The sequence below is a fragment of the Durio zibethinus genome, chromosome 11 (assembly GCF_047325235.1).
Source record: "Durio zibethinus cultivar Kanyao isolate XHJ-2024 chromosome 11, ASM4732523v1, whole genome shotgun sequence".
In the NCBI taxonomy this organism is placed as follows: Eukaryota; Viridiplantae; Streptophyta; class Magnoliopsida; order Malvales; family Malvaceae; genus Durio; species Durio zibethinus.
Genome location: NC_143172.1, coordinates 14,905,333 through 14,926,000, shown reverse-complemented (window position 1 = coordinate 14,926,000; position 20,668 = coordinate 14,905,333). Strand labels below are relative to the sequence as shown.

Genomic DNA, 20,668 nt, shown 5'->3' with positions numbered 1-20,668 from the left:
TCCCCATACCTATCCCTGTAATTCTTTCTTGGCCAAAGTTTGCCAACATTTGCTAATAAAGAAACATTTTATTTCATTCTTTGCGCCTTTTTCTGATGACTGTTTCCCTGCCATTCATATCCCTTTCTTCTCAATACCCCATCATGGAAGGAATGTGCAAATGCATTCTCCCTTTTTTAGTTTGAAATAATGATTGATGAATGAATAACAACATAAAAAGATTTTTACATTACATTGAATAAATCAAGAGTGATAAAGGCAGAATCGAGATGTTCAGCTCCTGATTAGGACATTGAATTTGGGAAGAGATTTTTGTTACAGGAAGAATATGAATGGAAGAAATAATTAAGAGCTACACTGGTTCGATCTTAGAAGAACAGTGCCATTGGATCCTTGAGGAATCAAAGGGCTTGACACCCAAGAAAGGAAAAAGAGCTTGAGAAACTTAAGTACCATACAGTGAATAAGAATTAATTGCCCAACATTTTGCATAGCATGCATTGAAATTCATGCACATTGCATAGCATACACTACTTTCAGGAAAGTATAGTGTATAAATTCAAGAAGCAAGGGTGTTCCAACATCCCACATGGAGAAGACAGATATGAAGATATTTTACAAAATTAAAAAAAAAAAAAAAGCTTGTCAGGTAAGTTCCTAATCCTTGAAATAGGATGTCTTCTGGTATCAGGGTTGATTTATAAGACCTTTAGGCATAATCCCCTGAAATTCCTTCAAACACAACTTTCAACTCCTTTGGACATGATTGTCAAGGAGTAATTTACTTTTTCAAAGTCGTGGTGCCTAGAGCAATTTACTTTTCAAAGTCGTGGTGCCTTTGTTTAGAGAAGCAATTTACTTTTCCAAACAGAGGAGCAATTTACTTTTCCAAAGTCGTGGTGCCTCTGTTTAGAGGAGCAATTTACTTTTCCAAACAGAGGAGCAATTTACTTTTTCAAAGTCGTGGTGCCTCTGTTTAGAGGAGCAATTTACTTTTCCAAAGTCGTGGTGCCTCTGTTTAGAAGAGCAATTTATTTTTTCAAAGTCGTGGTGCCTCTGTTTAGAGGAGCAATTTACTTTTTCAAAGTCGTGGTGCCTCTGTTTAGAGAAGCAATTTACTTTTCAAAGTCGTGGTGCCTCTGTTTAGAGGAGCAATTTATTTTCCAAAGTCGTGGAGCCTCTGTTTAGAGCAGCTTTGGTAAAAAAAACAAAAAAAGAACACAAAAAATAAAAAAAAATGATGACAATGTTGAGTTGAGTCTTGATTGGGTGTCTACGTCTTTGCGCAATTTCTGTTTCACAGAAAATGTGCAAAAAGGGGCAGCTGTAGACAACCAATTGGGTCTAGGCCCAGATCAATTGGGCCTGGCCCAAATGGGTAAGGCCCAATTCAATCCTGTATTATTTTTTTTTCTTTTTTTCTTTTCTTTTTTTCTTTTCTTTTGTATTTTATGTATTTTTATATTTATTATTATTAATATATGTATATCTGTATTTATTTATTTTTTATTTAAAATAGATTTATATGTATATTATTTATATAGTTATATATTTATTATTATTATTATTATTATTATTATATTTTATTTATTTTTGTATTTTTATTTATCTAATTATATATCTATTATTTTTTTATTTATCCTATAATATATCTGTTTTTTTTCGATTTATCTGTTCTAATTATCTATTATTTTTTATATTTATTTGATTTTTATTTTGGAAGGTTGAGATTGAAGCTAAAGAATCCTACTAGGAGTGGGGATTCAATCAAAAGAGTCCAATTGGATTCAAAGATTGAATCCCCGTCCAAGGAGGAATTGGGATTGATCAGGAACTCCTGATCAATCCCTATAAAAGGCACCCTCCTGGAACAGATGAAGAACATAAAGAAAACAGTGAGCAAAGCTACTGAATTTCAGAGAAAATAGGTGTACAGAAGAGTTTTCGAAGGCTAAAGAAGGCTGAGAAGAGTTAGGATAGCTGTAGGGATCGAAAATAATTTTTTAGAAATTTTTGGCGAAAAAGTTTTTTGGAAATTTCTCGAAAATTTCCAGATTCCGATGACTTTTTCCAGAATCCGATGAAAATTTCATCGATGTTCTTTAGTTTTTAGAGAGAAGGGAGAGGAAAAAGGAAGAAGAGAGAGAGAGAAGAGAAGGGTTCTGTCGAAAAACAGAGGGAAGTGCCTTTTATACCCGCTTAAAACGATGTCGTTTTGGCCTTAAGTAACCAGAGGATCCGCGCGTTTTGCCAAAAACCCGACCCGACCCGAGCGTCGACCCGCTTCTGACCCCCGCATGCCTACCCCCTTCCGAGCCAAGCCGAGCCGAGCCGAGCCGATAGCCGAGCCACTCCAGGTTTTTTTTTTAATTAATTAATTAATTTATTTATTTATTTATTAGATTAGGTTTATCTAATATTCTTTTTATCTTTATTTTATTTTTTATTTCTGTTTTACTTTTCTTTATTTATTTTTATTTTTATTTATCTTTTTATTATTCTATTTTCTTTAAATAAAAATAAAAAATTCCAAAAAAAAAATATTTTTAGGGAAAAGTTGAAAGTATCAATTTTTCTTAAAAATAAATTTCAAAAAGGGTTTTTAAGGAAAAGTTGAAAGTATCAATTTTCCTTGGAAATCAAAGTTTCAAAAAAAAATATTTTTGAGAAAAAGTTGAAAGTATCAATTTTTCTTAGAAATAAATTTCCAAAAAAATATTTTTGGGGAAAAGTTGAAAGTATCAATTTTCCTTAAAAATAAATTTTCAAAAAAAAAAAAAGGTTTTTGCGAAAAAGTTGAAAGTATCAATTTTCCTTGAAAATCAAAGTTTCAAAAAAAAATATTTTTGAAGAAAAGTTGAAAGTATCCATTTTCCTTAAAAATAAATTTAAAAAATTTTTTTTAGGAAAAGTTGAAAGTATCAATTTTCCTAATCAAAGTTCCAAAAAAAAATATTTTTTAGGAAAAGTTGAAAGTATCAATTTTCCTTAGAAATAAATTTCCATAAAATATTTTTGGGGAAAAGTTGAAAGTATCAATTTTCCTTAAAAATAAATTTCAAAAAATATTTTAGGGAAAAGTTGAAAGTATCAATTTTCCCTACACAAGAACAATCATCCTCTCCTTCCTTTCTATTTTGATTTTTATTTTGATTTTTATTGTTCTTTAATTAATCCGACGACGAAGCCTCTGCAAGTGAAACAGTAGTTTTTCTTGCATACTCTTGAGGTGAGGGAATTTTCTCAATTTTCTGCTAAAAGTATTAGAGTCAATTGAGAAAAATTTCCAATAATTAATTACTTGGTAAAATTTTAAGGCTCATTGGATAACACAAATTTCAGCTGGTACCATCTTTTGATGGGCGTTGTGAGGGTGCTATAACCTTCCTCACACGTAACCGAACTCCCGAATCCTGTTCTGGTTTGTAGACCTGAACCTATTCTTTTAGGGGCCCTTAAACTTAGGTGTTCCCTGAAAGGACAGATTCTTTAGGTGGCCAATCGCACCTAGATAAAAAAAGATTGGTGGCGACTCCCTAAAAGTTAATGTCTAGCGATAGATTCCCGGATCTAGACGTTATGACAGAAAGCATCTGTATTCTATTCCTACTAAAAAATGACAGATTTGGGAGCTTGGATATAGAGCTTATGCATGAATACAAATGTGCACGTGTGTGAAAGAACATAGCAATTATTAATTGAAACAAAATCAACAATAATTGGAGGCAATATAAAACAAGTAAAATAACATAGCAAAACTAAATGAAACCATAAAGTTTTTGCCTTCTCTTTTTTTTTTTTTTGAATCTTATTTTTATTCTAAGATGAGATAAGAAACTAAAATGAAATATTGAAAAGACCATAAAATCATAGTGTAGATGACACATGTTTAATTTTTCACTCAAGCTTTCCCAACGAAGTCGTCAAGCTACCATAATGATTTTTTATCTAAGGAAACTCGATCAGTAAACTTAGTGAAAATTTTTGAAGTCGTCACCAATTTTTTTTTACGATGTGATTGGTCACCCAAAAATATCATATTTTGATAAAAATCTTAAAATTAATTAATATTTACTAAAACAAGTTCAGGTCTACAAAATTAGAGTCGAGCCTAGGATTACAATTATGAGTAAGGAAGGTATTAGTACCCTCACATTGACTATTCGAAGAATGATAGCAATTAAACATGTATAATCCTTTAATTATGAGAATATGGTCTTCTTTATATTTAAATTTAATTGTCTTAAAATTTTCTTTCTACAAAATATTTTTTTGATGTTGTGAAACTAGTACTATTATTATTTTTGTATTCTATAAATTCTTCTACGCTTTGGCAGAATTTATAGCAAATCTTTATTTAGAAAATATTTTAGGAAGATTGACCAATCATAAAATTTTTGAAATTTTGTCATACGATATTTTATTTATTTATTTAAACTAATTTTAGAATTACTCCAATTCCTTCACGAAATCTCAAATTTTATTAAACAGATTTTAGGATTATCTCGACTTTTCGAAAAAATCTTAAAAAAAATTTATGCTGATTTTAGGATCATCCTAACTTTCTGACAAAATCCTAAAAATAATTTTCTATTGATAATAATTACGAAAAATGAGATTCTTTCAATTTTTCTTAAAATTTTTACTTCAGAGAGTTAATAAAACATTTATTTAATTTAATTTATTATTTATTATTATTATTTAAATAAATCCTTATTTTAGCCAAAAAAAATTATTTGGACTATCCTAGTCTTTTGGTGAAATCCTTTTTTTAATAATTAAGAGATTTATTTAAATGATATTTTTTTATTTTATATTATGTTTTATTGTTCATTTTTTATGAAAACAAATCTTTATTTTAATCAAATAATTTTTAGATTACCCTGACTCATCAGTAAAATCTAAATATATTTTTCTACTTACATTAATTAAAAACAATTGAACTCTTTCAATTCTCTTTAAAAATTGTATTTAAAATATTTATTTAAATGATTCATTTTTTTTTTACTCCTTTTTGTTTTGTTTTATTTTCTTTAGCAAAAATTATTTCATAAATTATACAACATTTTAGTAAAATTTAAGTAACTTTTTTCTTGCAACAAAATTATAATTTTTCTTAAATAGTTATATATATATATATATTTTTTAAGGATTTATGCATATATATATTTAAATTTTATCAGGCCCACATTCTATTTTAATTCTTTTTTATTTTTTTATTTTTTTATTTATTTCTAAAAGAATGAATATTAGTAACAACATAAAACAACCATAATAATAATAACAATATCATAAAAAAAGAAAAAATATATAAATAAAAATAAAAATCAACAAAAAATAAATAAAAAATAAAATCAAAATAAAAAATAAAAAAAGAAAAAGAAAAGAGAAAACCCGCTAATCAGGTTGGGTTGCTAGCGGGTCACGCACGGATCCAACGCCTCAAAACAACATTGTTTTGGAGGCTTATAAATAGACCTTTTTTTTTTTATTTTTTAAAAATTTTCCTTTGTTCCTTCTCTCTTTAAAAAATGAGAGCTTCTCTTTCTAAAATCTCAATGTTTTCACCTACCACCATGTAACCCAAATTTTGGTCGACTGCCACCATGCATCGGTGATTGGAATCTTCAACACAATTAGAAAACTTTAAAATTTTCTAGATTCCAACGATTTATCCAAATTCTAGTCGCTGAAAACTTCAATGGTTGTCGAAAAATTTAAAGTTTTTCACTTTCCGACAACATCAAAAATTTTCAAAAAAATTTCAAAAAATCTTAAAACAATCCTTTTGATTTTCTATATACTTTTTCCAAACCAAATATTTCAAAAAAAAAAATCCTAAACCTCCTAGATCAAGAATTTCACAATTTTTTTGTTTTTGAATTTTTTTTATTTTGCTGCTTGTTCTTCCTCTTGGAGGATTAAGTTGTTTTTTATTTTGGTGCTCGTGTGTGTGTGTGTTTTTTTTTCACAAAACCTAGTAGTTCCCCATCCTTTTTTCACCCTTCTTTTTTTAGCAATCTCCCTAGTTTTTTTTTTTGTTCCCCTGTTTTCTCTTTAAGTTTTTTTCTTTCTTTTTTTTCTTACTCTATTGACTCTATTTGTAGAGCTAATTAGGATATCAAAATCCCAAAAAAAATTGAGATTTTTGTGGAAAAATTTAAGGATTTGTTTGTTGACTTTGAGTCATCGAATTCCATATTGCAAAAATTAGGCAGTGCAAAAGATTTTAGGTGCATTAAATGCACTTAGACCTTAAAGAATGAAGGAAAAGAAAAACAAAGGTGTCAAAAAAAATTAAGAAAATGAAATTAATAATAATAATAATAATAATAATATTAATTTTATCTAAGTTAAAAGAAAATTGAATAAATAGGTGTCTACACACATGATAGCTACATGTGCATTTAAATGCTGCATCAACATTATTTTGATAATGTTAAATGATTAGAGTAACTTAATACATGAAAATGAAATTTAAGCATCTGAATAAGTTTTTTTGTTTAAGTAACAATATTAAAAAGGTGTAATAATTTAAGAGTCAAATGGAGTATTATTTTTTTTACTTGAATAAAAGAGTAAGAGAAAAAGCCTAAATAAAGTCAATTGCAAAATCGAATATAGTTTTTAATTTAAATATAATTATAAAAAAAAAGATAGGAAATCTTTGCACCAATTAAATGGTTTGTCAAGCTCGAGGATCTAATCTAACTTGAATTGATATTTAGAAAAAAAAATTTCGAACCTACACGTGATCCAAAATCTTATTTAATTAATAAAAATTAATTTTATTCTAAAATAATTTAAAATGTTAAAATATTAATACAAAAATATTTTGTAATACATTTACATTAAGTGAGCATAATGATTCGAATGTTTAATGATTCGCCCTAACTCAAACTAAGGATGTCAATTGGTAAGATATAAGATAAGTAAAGCATTAATCATCTTCATTTTCAGATTTTTATATTATTTTCATCATCGTATCTATACCTAACAAATATTTCAAATTTATTTCTATCTCCATCTTCATCTGTAAACACAACCACCCATAATAAGCTTAATCCCACATATTAAAACCATTGCCTTTAGGCAATTTTTTTGATGAGAATATGGAATTGTCTTGGGCAATTAATAAAACAAAAGCCGCCAATCAATTTTAAACAAATAAAATGGCATTTGACCATTAGAAAATTTTCTTTTGAAAATTTTTTTAACAACAAAAACCAAAAGGAAATTAAGGAAAAAGAGAGAGCAATAGGGCTGGCAATATATAACTCTCAGTGAAGAATTCTTGCTTTCGGTGTGAAAGACTTATGCTATGGAATCCAAAATTTTTTGTATTGTGATCTTATTGAATGATTAGTAATTCAAGGCGAGTTTTCGCTTCTGCTTCAACTTAACAAGTAAGTAGATATGATTTTATTTATATATATGTATTGTATGTGAATTTATCTTATATTGGTATTAGAGACATATTGGCTTATTTTCTAGTTCATTTGTGTGTTCTTAATAACCGAAACATGATATGTTCTTGTATGATTGGGAATATCCCTAGGAGATGATTTTTTTTTTTTTTTGCATTCTTGATATAATTAATGTTGTTGTGATAGTTCTTGAAAATGCCATTGATTCTGTTATTTTGGATCATTTGTTTTACGGTATTAAGCAAACAAAAAAAATCCTTATTGACTTTGGGATGTCGAATGTCATATCACACGAGATTGATTGAGATGAGTTTTAATAATTTTTTGGACTTTTGTTGACTCATGAATTCGTGATTTTTTGTCGTATGTTGTTACAAAAAAGTATGACTATTTTTGTGTGGACTTCCATCATTCCGAGGACATTAGTGCAATTCTTGAGTCATAAGGCTGACAAAGAAATTGAGGTAATACCAAATGGATCCAAATGATGATATTGAGAGGTATATCATCAATTCAAGGTATGATCCAAGAATTGATCTGGTGTGCCAACATGAACATTAGGAATGACCAAATCAAATATGAAATGCTGATGGATACATTTTTTACTCCTAGATAAAAGAATCTTTTTTAAGCTACTGGATGTCTTTGTAAAGTGATCATAAGTATGAAACGTTAATTAAGGTTTTATAAAGGAATATATGAGAATAAGAGCAAAGAAGAGTGTGATCTTCTTAGCAAAACAATCAAATGAATTTTTAAAATCTATCCATATTCGTAGACAAGTCATTCGAAATGTGTAGGAACATGTTTTATCAACATTTAGTATATATATATATATATTATTATGAACATGTTTATGAATTTGAATTATGTTTTTTATAAGACTTGCTCATTGAAATAAATATAAATGTTATTGATTATATGTCGGTATACTTATGGTTAGTTAGAGTTTTAACATAATTGATTTGTTCTATTTTAGAATGATTGATTTTGCACAGTGAAATAAATTAATGATAATCAAACATATTTAAAATAAAATTTGATTGCGAACATAATGACCTTTTGGTTTCATTTTTATTTGAATGATTGTCACTGTATTATTTGTGCATTTAGGCAAAATTAAAAGTGTACAATGCTAGATATTAATTAGTGCATATATCTCTCGAATATAGAATTATACTTTGAAATGGCTTCTGCTTTTAAGAACATTGTTGCTGAGTTAAATAAGGGTGAGAAGTTGAATTGGGACAATTTTGAGAACTGGAATATGAAAATCCCATATATACTTGAAGAACAAAAAGTTATTGATGTTCTGAACAATGTCCTTAATGAGCTCGAAAAAGGAAATACATCTCAGCATAGAAGGGACCGAGAGGTTTATTAGGCTTGGAAAAAGAAAAACTTCACTACACATATTATGTTGCTTAGCAGTATAAAGAATGATATTATGCACAAGTTTCAATCTCATGGAATAACAAAAGAGATGTAAAGCGCCCTGAAAACAAAGTTTGGTGCAACTTATGTTACCAAACTAACACAATTCACTATCAAGTTTGACACATATAAAAAGCGACCTAATCATAATATGAGGCAGAATGTGAGAAAAATGTCAAATATGATAAACGAGCTAAAGGACACTAACCATACTCTGACAAAGAAACAATAGGTTCAAGCTATTATCTATTTTTTGCCACACAGTTAGGAGCACATAAAGGTGCGTCTTACCCACAATAAGAGTATAAAGACTCTTGATGATGTTTCTCATCATCTTTAACTAGACAAAAATCGTATGAAAGCATCTAAACCTAATGCTAATGCTTATATGGTATCATCCAATTCAAAATAAACTTCAAGTTTCAAGTGCAAATCACATGGTAGGAACAAAGAGAAAGCTTTTAAAAGGCCAATGAATGGCCAAACTAGCAAAGGATAAGGGCCCAACGCTTATCCTAGGAAAAACAAATTAAGAGTCGAGTGCTTTAACTGTGACAAAATAGATCACTTTGCTCGTCAATATAACAAGCCAAAGAAGGTACAAACCATTAAAGCATTTTTACATAATGCTAAAAGTACTGTGTTTGTTTCTAGTATTGTTATGATAACTGAATCACATCCTTGGTAAATTGTAGACTCAGGGCCATAAACCATGTAGCACGAAATAAGAATGCGTTAATGGATTTTCATTAGATTCCATGCGAAACAAAATGGATTTATGTAAGAAACAATTAACGGATTGAAGTAAAGAGAATTGGCATCTGCAAGCTATGCATGCACGATGGAAAAACCCTTATCCTACATGATATACTTTTTGCTCTTGATATTCGATAAAATTTGGTTTTTGTCGTTGTTCTTCTTAGTTTATGATTTGTTTTGAATTTCAACAGTATTGGTTTGTATTTGGATATAACTTATTATGGATATAGATATTTATCAGAAGGTTTTATTATGTTAGATATTGTTTCGTACAATAATCTAAACTTTTCCTTTATAATTGATTCTAATGTTATATTGACGTAAATATTTGGCATGCTAAACTTAGCCATATAGGTTAACGAAAAATGGATAGATTAGCAAAAGAGGGATTACTAGGCCCTATTGAAAATGTTAATTTACCATTATATGAAAGTTGTCTAACGAGAAAAATGATAAAAAAAAAAACCGTTTAATAAAGGAACTAGAGTTAAAGTTTCATTGCAATTAGTACATTCTAACATTTGTGCCCCAATGAATGTTAGGTCATGGAAATAAGATAATATTTCATCATATTCATCAATGATTTTACATACTTCAGGTTTCATTTATTTGATTTCCCATAAGTCTGAAGCATTAGAGTGCTTTAAAAAGTATGTGACCTTGGTAAAAAATCAATTAGATAGAAACATTAAGGCATTAAGAATGGACCGATGACATGAATATTTGTTCGATCAATTTAAACAATTATTTGATGAAAATGGTAATGATAGGCAGTTGACTATTTTTAAGACTCCACAAACAAATGTTGTAGAGAAAAGAAATAAGACTCTTTTGGAAATGATGATGTCTATGATGGCCCTAGCAAATTTGCTAATCACCTTTTGGGGTGATGCGTTGTTAACTACTGTCTATATACTCAATAAAATACCTTCTAAATTAGTTATATTCACCTTTTATGAATTATGGAATGGGAAAAAACCCGATCTCAGTAACTTGAAACCTTTGGGTTATGCTGCTTATGTACATGAGATTGTACATCCATATGGCAAGCTAAGTCATCGAGGTAAAAAGAGTATATTTGTAAGATATTTCAAGCATTCAAAGAGATACGTGTTTATAAATGAAAATCAAGTGGGAGTGTAATTGAATTTGAATATCTAAATGCCACTTTTCTAGAAAGTGAATTTCCAAAAAGATGTGAGATAGATCAAGAAATATCTCTTTATGAGATTGAGAAAGCAAATGATTTATTAGTTCCAAATCAATTAATTCATGTTCCTAATCAAAAACCAACAATATCTCATCCAAGTGGAAACATGACTAAAAATGATGAATTTGGTGAATTAGTTTCCCAAAAATCACTAGTCAGGTAAAGTAATCGTAAAAATGTTCATCGATATTTTGACATAGAAAATGAAGTGATCTTGATTACTACATAAGATGAAGAAGAATCAAGAAATGTTAAAGAAGCTCTTTCATCTTCCACAAAAGAAAAATGGATGAAAACAACATAAGAGGAGATGAAATCTGAGATCAAACTGTGTTTAGGAATTGATTAATCTTCCTAAATTAGGCAAAAGGATTGGGAACAAATGGGTTCTCAAGTTTAAGTGTAAGTTAGATGGGATAACTAAAAGATATAAAGCTCATCTAGTAATAAAGGGGTATACTCAACAAGAGGGAATTAATTATGAAGAAACGTTATCTCATATTGTGAAATTTACCTTGATATGCTTAATTTTTAGCCATTGTAGCCAGTTTAGATTTGGAGTTACATCTAATGGATATGAAAATTGATTATCTAAATAGAGGACTGGAAAAGAAAATTTATATGGAACAACCTATAGGTTTCATTGACAAAAGCTAAGAGCACAAAACATGTAGGCTGTTAAAATCAATTAACTACCGTAAATAATCTATCAAGCAATGGTACATTAAATTTATCAAGTGATAATTTCATATGATTTTATCATAATTGATGAAGATCATTATGTATATGTCAAAAGAGAGATAAATTTGTGATCTTGTTACTTTATGTAAATAACATACTATTTGATTAGAAATTATAAGAAGTATATCACTAACGTGAAAACCTGATTGTCCTTAAATTTTAAAATGAAAGACATAGGCAAAACAACTTACATACTTAGTGTAAAAATTATGAGAAATCGTTCTAAGAAGTTGTTAGTTCTTTCATAAAAGCAATACATTAAGAAAGTTCTAGAATGATTTAGTATGCAAGACTGCAAGCTAATTGATGCTCTTATGGTGAAAGGTGAAGGCTTTAGCCAAAAAATGTGTCATAAGATTCCACAAGAAAAGGAACTAATGATAAGTGTTCCTTACTTTAATGCTCTTGAAAGCCTTCCGTATGCTATGATATACAAAAGGTAAGACATCTACTATGCCATGGGCATGGTAAGCATATATCAATTCAATCCAAGTCAACCCTACTGGAAAGCCACTAAAAGAATATTGAGATATCTAAAAGGTACTGTGAACTATTTGTTGTGCTATTAAGGAAGTGATTTGAAATTTGGTAAACTATACAAATGTTGATTGGAAAAGAGATTTAGATAAAAGAAAATACACCTTTGGCAACGTTTTCTTGCTAAATAATGAGGCTATTTCGTGGAGTAGTAAGAAACAGACTTATATAGCACTATCCACAATGAAAGCTAAATTTTTAGCATTTTCAACGATAACACAAAAGACTGTTTAACTTAAGAGATTTTTGAATCATTTGATATTTGAGAAGGATGAGTCCAACTTAGTGTTGGTAAATTGTGATAACCGAGCTGCATCGCATTCACAAAGGATCTTAAATATCATTCTAAGCCTAAACATATAAATACCAAGTATAACTACGTGAAAGACATGGTTGCACAAAAAAAAGTCAACATGCAGACATTTCTACGTATAAAATGAATGCAGATCCATTTACTAAGCCTATACCTAAAGATGTGTTTAATAGCCATATGAGATTTTTAAGATTGCTAAATGTTGAAGCACATGTTCTGATTGAATAGTTCTATATGAATAATGTATGATATTTTCTCATTTTAGTTAACTTATATTGAATACAATTAATTTTATTAAAGTTTAGTACTTTGTTTTGATATGCATGCACACATGTATATATATATATATGTATATATACATATACATATATGATATGATTCAAAAAGTATGTCGAATAAATAATTGGCCTTCTCACATAGGAACTCACCTCAATGATTTGGCACCATGAAAATAAGATTAGTTTTAAGCTATGGATCGAAAGCTCAAGCTTAAAATAAAATCACCTTATTAAGGGATCAAGAGGAGGTCGCTCGATATTGACATTTGTAACTAAAAGTAAATAAACTCACAATTCACTTTATTTGTCTTAGTATGCCAAGTGAACGCCTTGTTGATTAAGTGAAATCAAGTAGAGTTGTGGACTCAAGTTAAATGTTGAAAGTATCTGAACTATCATTGGTATGATATTGATATATAAATGATAAAAGACATACGTTCTCGGGAAAATGAGAGTAATACCATAGCATATATTTTATACCACATGTACATTGTTCGACCAACAAGGGTAATAGAAGAATAGATCTCTATTTCTTGTTGTGTGGACCCTTGAGATCAAAGGATCTCATATTTAGTACCTTTAAGAACTTTTGACTGTTTCTTAAAATTTTAGTTCAATGTTAGCTATTTAGGATTATTGCCAATGGTCATGGACGAGTCGATCTAATGGGACATATCTGGTTAACAGTTCATTGAAATAGAAAGATTTTAAAAGAAAGGAAGATCATTCTGGTGTCACATTTGATTGTATTCACAGGTCAACCAATTATGTTTGAAACGTCAAACATAATTGTGAATACACAAGTATATTATGAAATATGATAAAAGAAAGATCATGAAAAACTTGAAATGTGACTGAATAAGTCTAGGGTGCTGCATACTTACTCTACTTGTACTTGAGAGTTATTATACATACCTAACAATTGTATAAATAACTAGATTTGATTATTAGCTACTATATGCACCTAATAAATCATAGCAACTAAACTTTTAAAGTATGATGGTTGCACAGCTTATTTTTTTGTATGAACCCAATGCAAAAAATAGAGAAAATGTTCTCGAGATCATAAACGTTTAACACCCATTCTATATGAGTAAGAGATGTAAATACAACCACCCATAATGGGCTTAATCCCATATTATAAAACAACTGCCTTTAGGTAGTTTTTCTAATAAGAATACAGAATAGCTTTGGACAGTTAATAAAACAACAGCCACCAATCAATTTTAAATAAATAAAATAGCATTCTACAATTAGAAATTTTTTTCTTCTAAAATTTTTTTAACAAAAACCAAAAAGAAATTAAGGAAAAAAGAGAAAGTAATAAAGTAAACAATATACAACTCTCAGTGAAAAATTCTTGCATCTGTGTAAAGGATTTCTGCTGTGGAAGCAAGCAATTTTCATATTATGATATTGTTCAACAACTAATAATTCAAGCTGGGTTTTCACTTTCGCTTTTGTTTAACAAGTATATATGATTTTGTTCATATATATGTATTGCATGTAAATTTATCTTACACTATCCTTTTAAATATTTAGTAGATATGAATAATCTTCATATTCATAGTTTTTTTTTTAAAAAAAAAAATTAGTTTTTTTTTATCTTACATATTTATATAATATTTTTATAAATATATATTTTAAACAGAAATATATTAGTGCTAATTAATTTAAAATAATAATTTATTTTATTTAATTAAAAATCTATTTATTAAATATATATAAGATACAAGTATAAAACATGTGTTATATTACTCGTCCCATCCCATAGTCGATAAAAAATTTAAAATCATACCCATTTTTATCGCTATTGCATTAATGTAATACCCATCTATATTCTTATTTGAATTAAAAAAAAGAATTTTTTATTAAATATAGGTAAAATTGACATGTTTACTCAAACCTAGATAGTGCTTTTTTAATTCCTCTCAAAACGAAATCTATTTAAGACATATGCCATGGTTCCTTACTTTGATAGGGTACAAATATCTAAATTTGATGTTTTTAGATACTTTTTTAGATCTATTACCGATACTAAGTAGCAGTTAAAATTTTGTCTTCATTTTTCATGATATTATGCATGGATCAAATATATTATGGTGAATTCTTCATAAAAAATTATCTTACACAATGGAATCTGATAAGTGAAATTTCGAATAAATGTTTACATAATTTTCTTTTGTTTGAAGAAATGATTCATCAAAATGAGTCACCATTGATATCAACACATTTGAGATCGCCAAATGCTCAGGAGTTCCTCTATTCAATCCTTTTCCTTCAACTTGAGATTTAAAGGTGTCAATTGTATTTAGTCTGAGCTAATCCAAGAACATATATACAGGAAAAAGGGATGGTTGTAATAATAAGTAGCATACAATAAATAGTCAAGCATTTTCCTGTATATATAGTTGTAAAGAAAAAATGGATACTTTTCTTTTCATTCATTTTTCATATTTTCTATTAAACACACCTATAAAAAAAAATTCTCATTTCTTTCGCTTTTCTCCCCTATCAACTTTTGAAGCTTCCATTTTTTCATCATTCTTCTCAAGTGAAACCTATGGGTCGTATAGAAAGGAATGAGTGGAAAGCGGGAAAGAACATTATTATAAATTGCACGATCCATCTAATTAGAATGGTTTTCACTTAATTTAAGTTAAAATTCATTGATAATATAACTTTATAGACAGGAAATAGCCGTATTTGCAGTGCAAAGGGTTTTCAAAATAAAGATTACTGCAATAAGTAATACCAACATCCAAGCATCTACCCTGCACACATTTGCTTGTTTTCTGAAATGAGAACTTCTTGCACCATTTTTTATTGTTAACGAATAATGAAACCCTTAAAAACCTGGAGGTCTGCACTTACACTTTAACAAACCTATCTGACAAATGCAAAAAACACTCTATAGAGCTTGCACTACTCAGAATTCCAGCATTCATAAAGCAACCAAGTTTCTAATTTCTAATAGTAAATGACACTGTTAGCAACTGAAATAGGGAATAACAATTTTAACCAGTCATCCTTCATGGCAAGAAAATTTTATGTCAGTATTGTCAATTTATCAAGTTCAGTTTATTACAGAGGATGGAATATTACACATTTATATTCTGTGTACTTCCCTTGAACCAAAACAGAAAAGTTTACCCAAGAATAATCCCAAGGATGCTAGGTGCAATGATCCATGACAGCAAGCAAGCAAAAGTTTGTATGTTAATATCTAGTTTAGAGAGAAAAATGCTATATAAGGATAAGTACACATGTGCTAAGTGGATGCTTTAAAGTACAATCTTCAGATGCAAAGGTTAATTGTTGGATATTCCAACAGCTAAGTTTAATTGGTTAAAGTTTGAACTGGCTTTTTTACCAAATATTTAGGTTAACAACTTTTACCGAATCTACCGAGATTTTATGGCCATTGTAACGAGATTTTGACCGTTACAACATGATTTTATGGCCGTTATAGCCAAATATTATAGCCATTGAGTACCTGATTGTATAACCTTAGAAAAATATTTTTCCTGGATTCGCAAAGATTTTTCTCTCAAATATCGCTCACCAACAATCTAACCTTGGCCTACAACGAAAAGCAATTCATTTTCTTTCTCGTTTCTCACTATTCTTTATTCGTCTATTTTTCCATTGCTGGATTTTATTGTTACTATTGTTCCTGCAACTCTTAATAGCTAGTGCAAGTTATTAAAAAAGGTTTGTTGTATCCTGGAGGGTAGCAGCTTAAATCTTTTACACCAAGTTCTCTGAAGGACGAAACTATCCTTAATGGCAGTTTTACCGTGTTTCAGACATTTTTTATTTTATCTTTCTATTCCAAAATTTCCAACATACATTAATAACATTAATCAATGCAACATCAATTGAAGTAAATTTATAAGATTCATATCACCTACAATTCTCTTTATTACAATACTATAATTAACCAATTACAATTAAAAATTATGTAAGGTTCAACCACATAAAAGTGTGGGCTCTATATAATTTGCTTATAGACCCCACATAATGCTGAATTATAATTGGTTATGAGTATAAACATAACTAAATAAATAGTCATTTCCAGTCAAAATCTATCCATAACCAAATCTCAGGAACCGAAGAGGTATCACCAAACCAGAACTGTTAATGCCTGCAATAAGTTCTGCAAGCTTTCGCTTTACTAGAGAGAAATATGATGATTTTTATTCAGTACAGTTTTTTAAACTTTGTCAACTTCCTAATGCAACCAATCAGTCTCTTGACTTACAGTTCATATGCTTGAAAGACAAGTTCCATATCCAACTCAGTAGTTATGTAATAGAACCAAACTAATTTCTCTTGTGCTCATGATCCTAAAAAGCTAATATAATTTTCCATGCATACAAGAAATACCCATTATAATCATGTTATATATATAAATAGCACAGATGGTTCACCTATACCAAAGCTTAACTGCCCATGCATTGTTGATTTTCCTTTTTTATTGTTGCTAATTTCTTGATGTTGAGTGTATCTACCTTCCACTTTAATGGTTAATAGCCACTTATTTCTATGCTTTCAATCAACAAATGATGAGCCATCAATGACCTCTAGAACAATGTTCAACAACAAGTTATAGCATGTTGGATCTCCAGGCACATTTCACAACAAATTAGTTCGTGAACAAGGGGCTTACCAAGCAATATTTTCCTAAAGAAGGAAACCATCATGACCTCTAACGTTTGCGAACTTGCAAACAGCTCCAAGAACTAGCACAAATAATTAAACATGGTCAAATATCAAATTTATTACCATAAAATGTGGAGTTACCATATACCAGACAAACCAAATCTAACACATTATCAAGTTCAGGAGTACCATACCTTCATATCCTTCTAGAACTGGATCTTCAGACAAGAGAAGGGAAGTAACCAAATCAACAAATCCGTACAGCATATTTCCAAGTTAAAACTCAAAACAATTACAACAAAAATTTGTGAGAGCTAATATGTATACAAGGGCGAGCTATGGTAGTCATTTCTTTAACAAGGATAATGGTACTTACTTGAAACATCTGAGGCCAGCTGCAAGATGGCCAGCAAAGCCCATGGCCAACCTGGTTTCCGCCATACCACCATTCATGAGATTCAGTCCTGATGCCCTAGCCACCAACATAATTTCAAGAGCACCAAGGAATCCAACTTTGGCAAGCTTAATGTTAATAACATCTGCAAGTTCTCCTTGAACTATTTTCTTAACATCAGGTAAACTTCGACAGCTTTCATCTGCGGCAACAGATACCCCATATTTGTTTTTCGCAAAAAGACTAACATGACCAAGACCTTTCTGATCATCCCTATGAACTGGCTATTCAAAAAGAACAGGAGTCACCCCCATTTCTGCAGGAAAAAAAGAGCTTAATACTTTAGAAAAAAAAATTTAAAGATACGAGAAACCTAAAAGTGCTGAAATATAATTCATATTAGAGAATGTTACAAATATTTCAATGTTAGATCAGGCACAAGCAAATAATTTGTTGCTTTGTGCTGATTTTTAGAGATAGCTGGTATGCAGAATCTTAACTTCGTGTCTCTTATACATCCTCTACCATGTAATTTTTCAAGAACTTCAATAGCCTCCACAGGTCTATATCCCTCATTAGCATCCAAGATGAATGAACAATCAGGACAGGGCCGCACGTATCACTTGTAAGACTTCAATGTCAGCTTTCAGGTTCTTTCCCACCTTAACCTTCAAAGTTTTGAATCCTTGTTTTTGATACTTTGAAGCTAATGCAGCAGCTTCAGCTGGGGAAACAATAGGAATCTGCACACATAGAAGGCTGAAGTGACAGATGGAAACTAACAAGTTTGGAAGAGACCACCAGCTATAATAGGTTTTTCTCCCAGATTTTGTCATTTTTCTCTTCAAAGGAAAAGAAAGGGGAAGGCAACAGAAAAGGATGAAGGGAGAGAAACTGAAATGTTATATCAGTAGTTATTGTATTTGAAGCTCCACCAAAGAGTCTCCACAGAGGTATGCCAATGCTCTTAGCAACTGCATCAATCAATGCCATCTCAACTCCTGCCCTAACCTTCAGTTGTAAGAACAGTGTAATGAAACATATAACACCCTCCTATTTATGAGAATTAAAAAAATACAGAATAAAGGAGAATTATAATCTTTCCATTAAAAGGTAAGGTGCCTGTGTCTTGACTAAACTATCACTCCAACCTTCAATTGTAAAAACAGTACATGACAGATATTAAACCCTCTAGGTCTGGAGAATTCAGAAATGAAACTAAGATACAAAAATTGTGTTCATAGCCCCCAGCTTCAAGTGCAATAATAATGGCCTATGAGAAACAAAAAAGCCCTCTTATGCGTAGTAATTCAAAAAAGAAACTGACAAAATGAAGCTGTGTATGCTTGTGCGCATATTCTATTGCAAGAACAGTCTAAGATGGGATTATATATATATATATATATATATAAATATATATATACATATATATGTATTTATATGTATATGTATTCATATATGGATATATATAGATATATATATATATATGCACGTGTATCTAAGTATGTTTAAGATGTTTAGAAGCAATGTGTAACCATAAGATTTTCCCGCCATTTTCTTTTATCTTCCTGAACCATTCAGGCAAAATGTGAACTCCAAAACCTAGCAACCAGAAAGAAATCATAATGTTCTAAAGTCAGTCATGCATATGTCTGGTAAGACCAACTCCAACATAAAATGCTTCCATAGTTCTATTGTTTAGTAACAGTTTATCTAAATCATTCCTAAGAATGTTTTATCAACGTATAATGAGTCATTGCTATTAGAAAATGATGGCTCAGTTGAAAGTGGTAGTATATTAAACCCAAATGCCAACTTTAAATTCATCAAACCTTAATGTGATCTAAATAAGCAACAAGGATCACAAACCTTCCGCATGGTTGCAGAGTTAAAAGAGGGGAAAAGTTTCGCAGGACCAAATGAAGTAAGCAAACTACTGTTTCTTGAATTTCATTCACTGGGAAGTTAGCAATTTGATTATGCTTTAACTTATCACTATCCTTCACAGAAACTTTCTCACTAACCAAACAGAAGAAAAATTTTATCATCCAAGTAAAGTAATTAAGCAGTTAAAATCAAAACTACCAATAACAAAAGCCAAAGAGAGGACTATCAAAAAAAAAAAAAAAAGAACAAAAACTCACAGAAGCAAACTGATTTCCAGGCAAAACATCACCAATCTCCCCTAGTGCTGACCCAAGTGTCATGAAAGAACAAGTCATGAGCATCTCACAGGCCTCCTTGGCTTTCGCCATTGCAGTAGGCTGATCCTCTGCCGCAACGAAAGGCAGAATTGGAGCCCCACCCCAACCAACACATCCATTTTTTAACTCGATCCCGATGACCACGTTCTCCACCTTATCAAGCCTAGAAGAGGCTATGGTGAATGAAGCAATCAAAGGTACATTCAATGGTCGGTTATCTGCCTTCTGGACCTCCACTGTGAAACTTTCCATCAAATTCTTGAACCCAGCATTTGTTGCAGAAGCAGTAGGTGGCACATCCATTGAATTTTTGACATATAGATTGCAAATGGACGGTTGGAGTTTGAGGAGTTTATGGGGTTTTGAGGGTTTTAAAGGGGATTTTGGGAAGAAAGAAAGAGACCCAGTTGAGAACATTTGCTGCTGTGGGGTTTTGCTTTGAGAGACTTCGATTGGTTTGTGAGAGTGATGTGAAGAGCAGCTGCCAATGCCGTAACCATTGCTGATGATTCTTGTTTTGGCAAGGGCTCTGTTTGATTTGTCGAAAATAATGACAAGTAGTTGAAATGCTTATTTTAAATTGAACATGTCAGTTTTCATGCGCTTGGACGCTTTGTGCTTCAGCATTGTCCCTGGCCACCTCTCGAGTAATTTATTGATTATTTTTCTTTTTTTTTTATTTTGTTAAAAAAAATACATAATTTAT

General features: G+C 30.2%; 1 protein-coding gene across 14 annotated transcripts; it reads right to left on the bottom strand.

Annotated features, from left to right (window-relative positions):
* Nucleotides 1–14,783: 14,783 nt before the first annotated feature.
* LOC111289925 (L-Ala-D/L-amino acid epimerase-like) lies at nt 14,784–20,598 on the bottom strand. Of its 14 annotated transcripts, XR_016346397.1 has the most exons (5): nt 19,903–20,598; nt 17,741–18,769; nt 17,559–17,582; nt 17,372–17,444; nt 16,557–16,846 (listed from the first exon to the last, which is right to left on the bottom strand). XR_016346397.1 is itself a non-coding variant. In XM_089768066.1 (2 exons), the coding sequence occupies exons 1-2, from the start codon at nt 20,377–20,379 to the stop codon at nt 18,358–18,360; spliced, it is 621 nt and encodes a 206-aa protein (XP_089624192.1). In that variant the 5' UTR covers nt 20,380–20,597; the 3' UTR covers nt 16,557–18,357. The 14 variants fall into 14 exon arrangements, 2 of the variants coding, with proteins under 2 accessions (XP_089624192.1, XP_089624193.1); XR_016346393.1 differs by lacking the exon at nt 16,557–16,846 and adding an exon at nt 14,784–15,260 and having other exon boundaries at nt 17,559–18,769; XR_016346396.1 differs by having other exon boundaries at nt 16,557–16,858; nt 17,559–18,769.
* Nucleotides 20,599–20,668: the final 70 nt, after the last annotated feature.

Coding starts and splice junctions, on each gene's coding strand:
- LOC111289925 (XM_089768066.1), bottom strand. CDS start 20,379: ATGTTCTCAACTGGGTCTCTTTCTTTCTTCCCAAAATCCCCTTTAAAA. Junction 18,502..19,902: donor CTGGAAATCAGTTTGCTTCT/GTGAGTTTTTGT, acceptor CTATGTGTGCAG/ATTCCTATTGTTTCCCCAGC.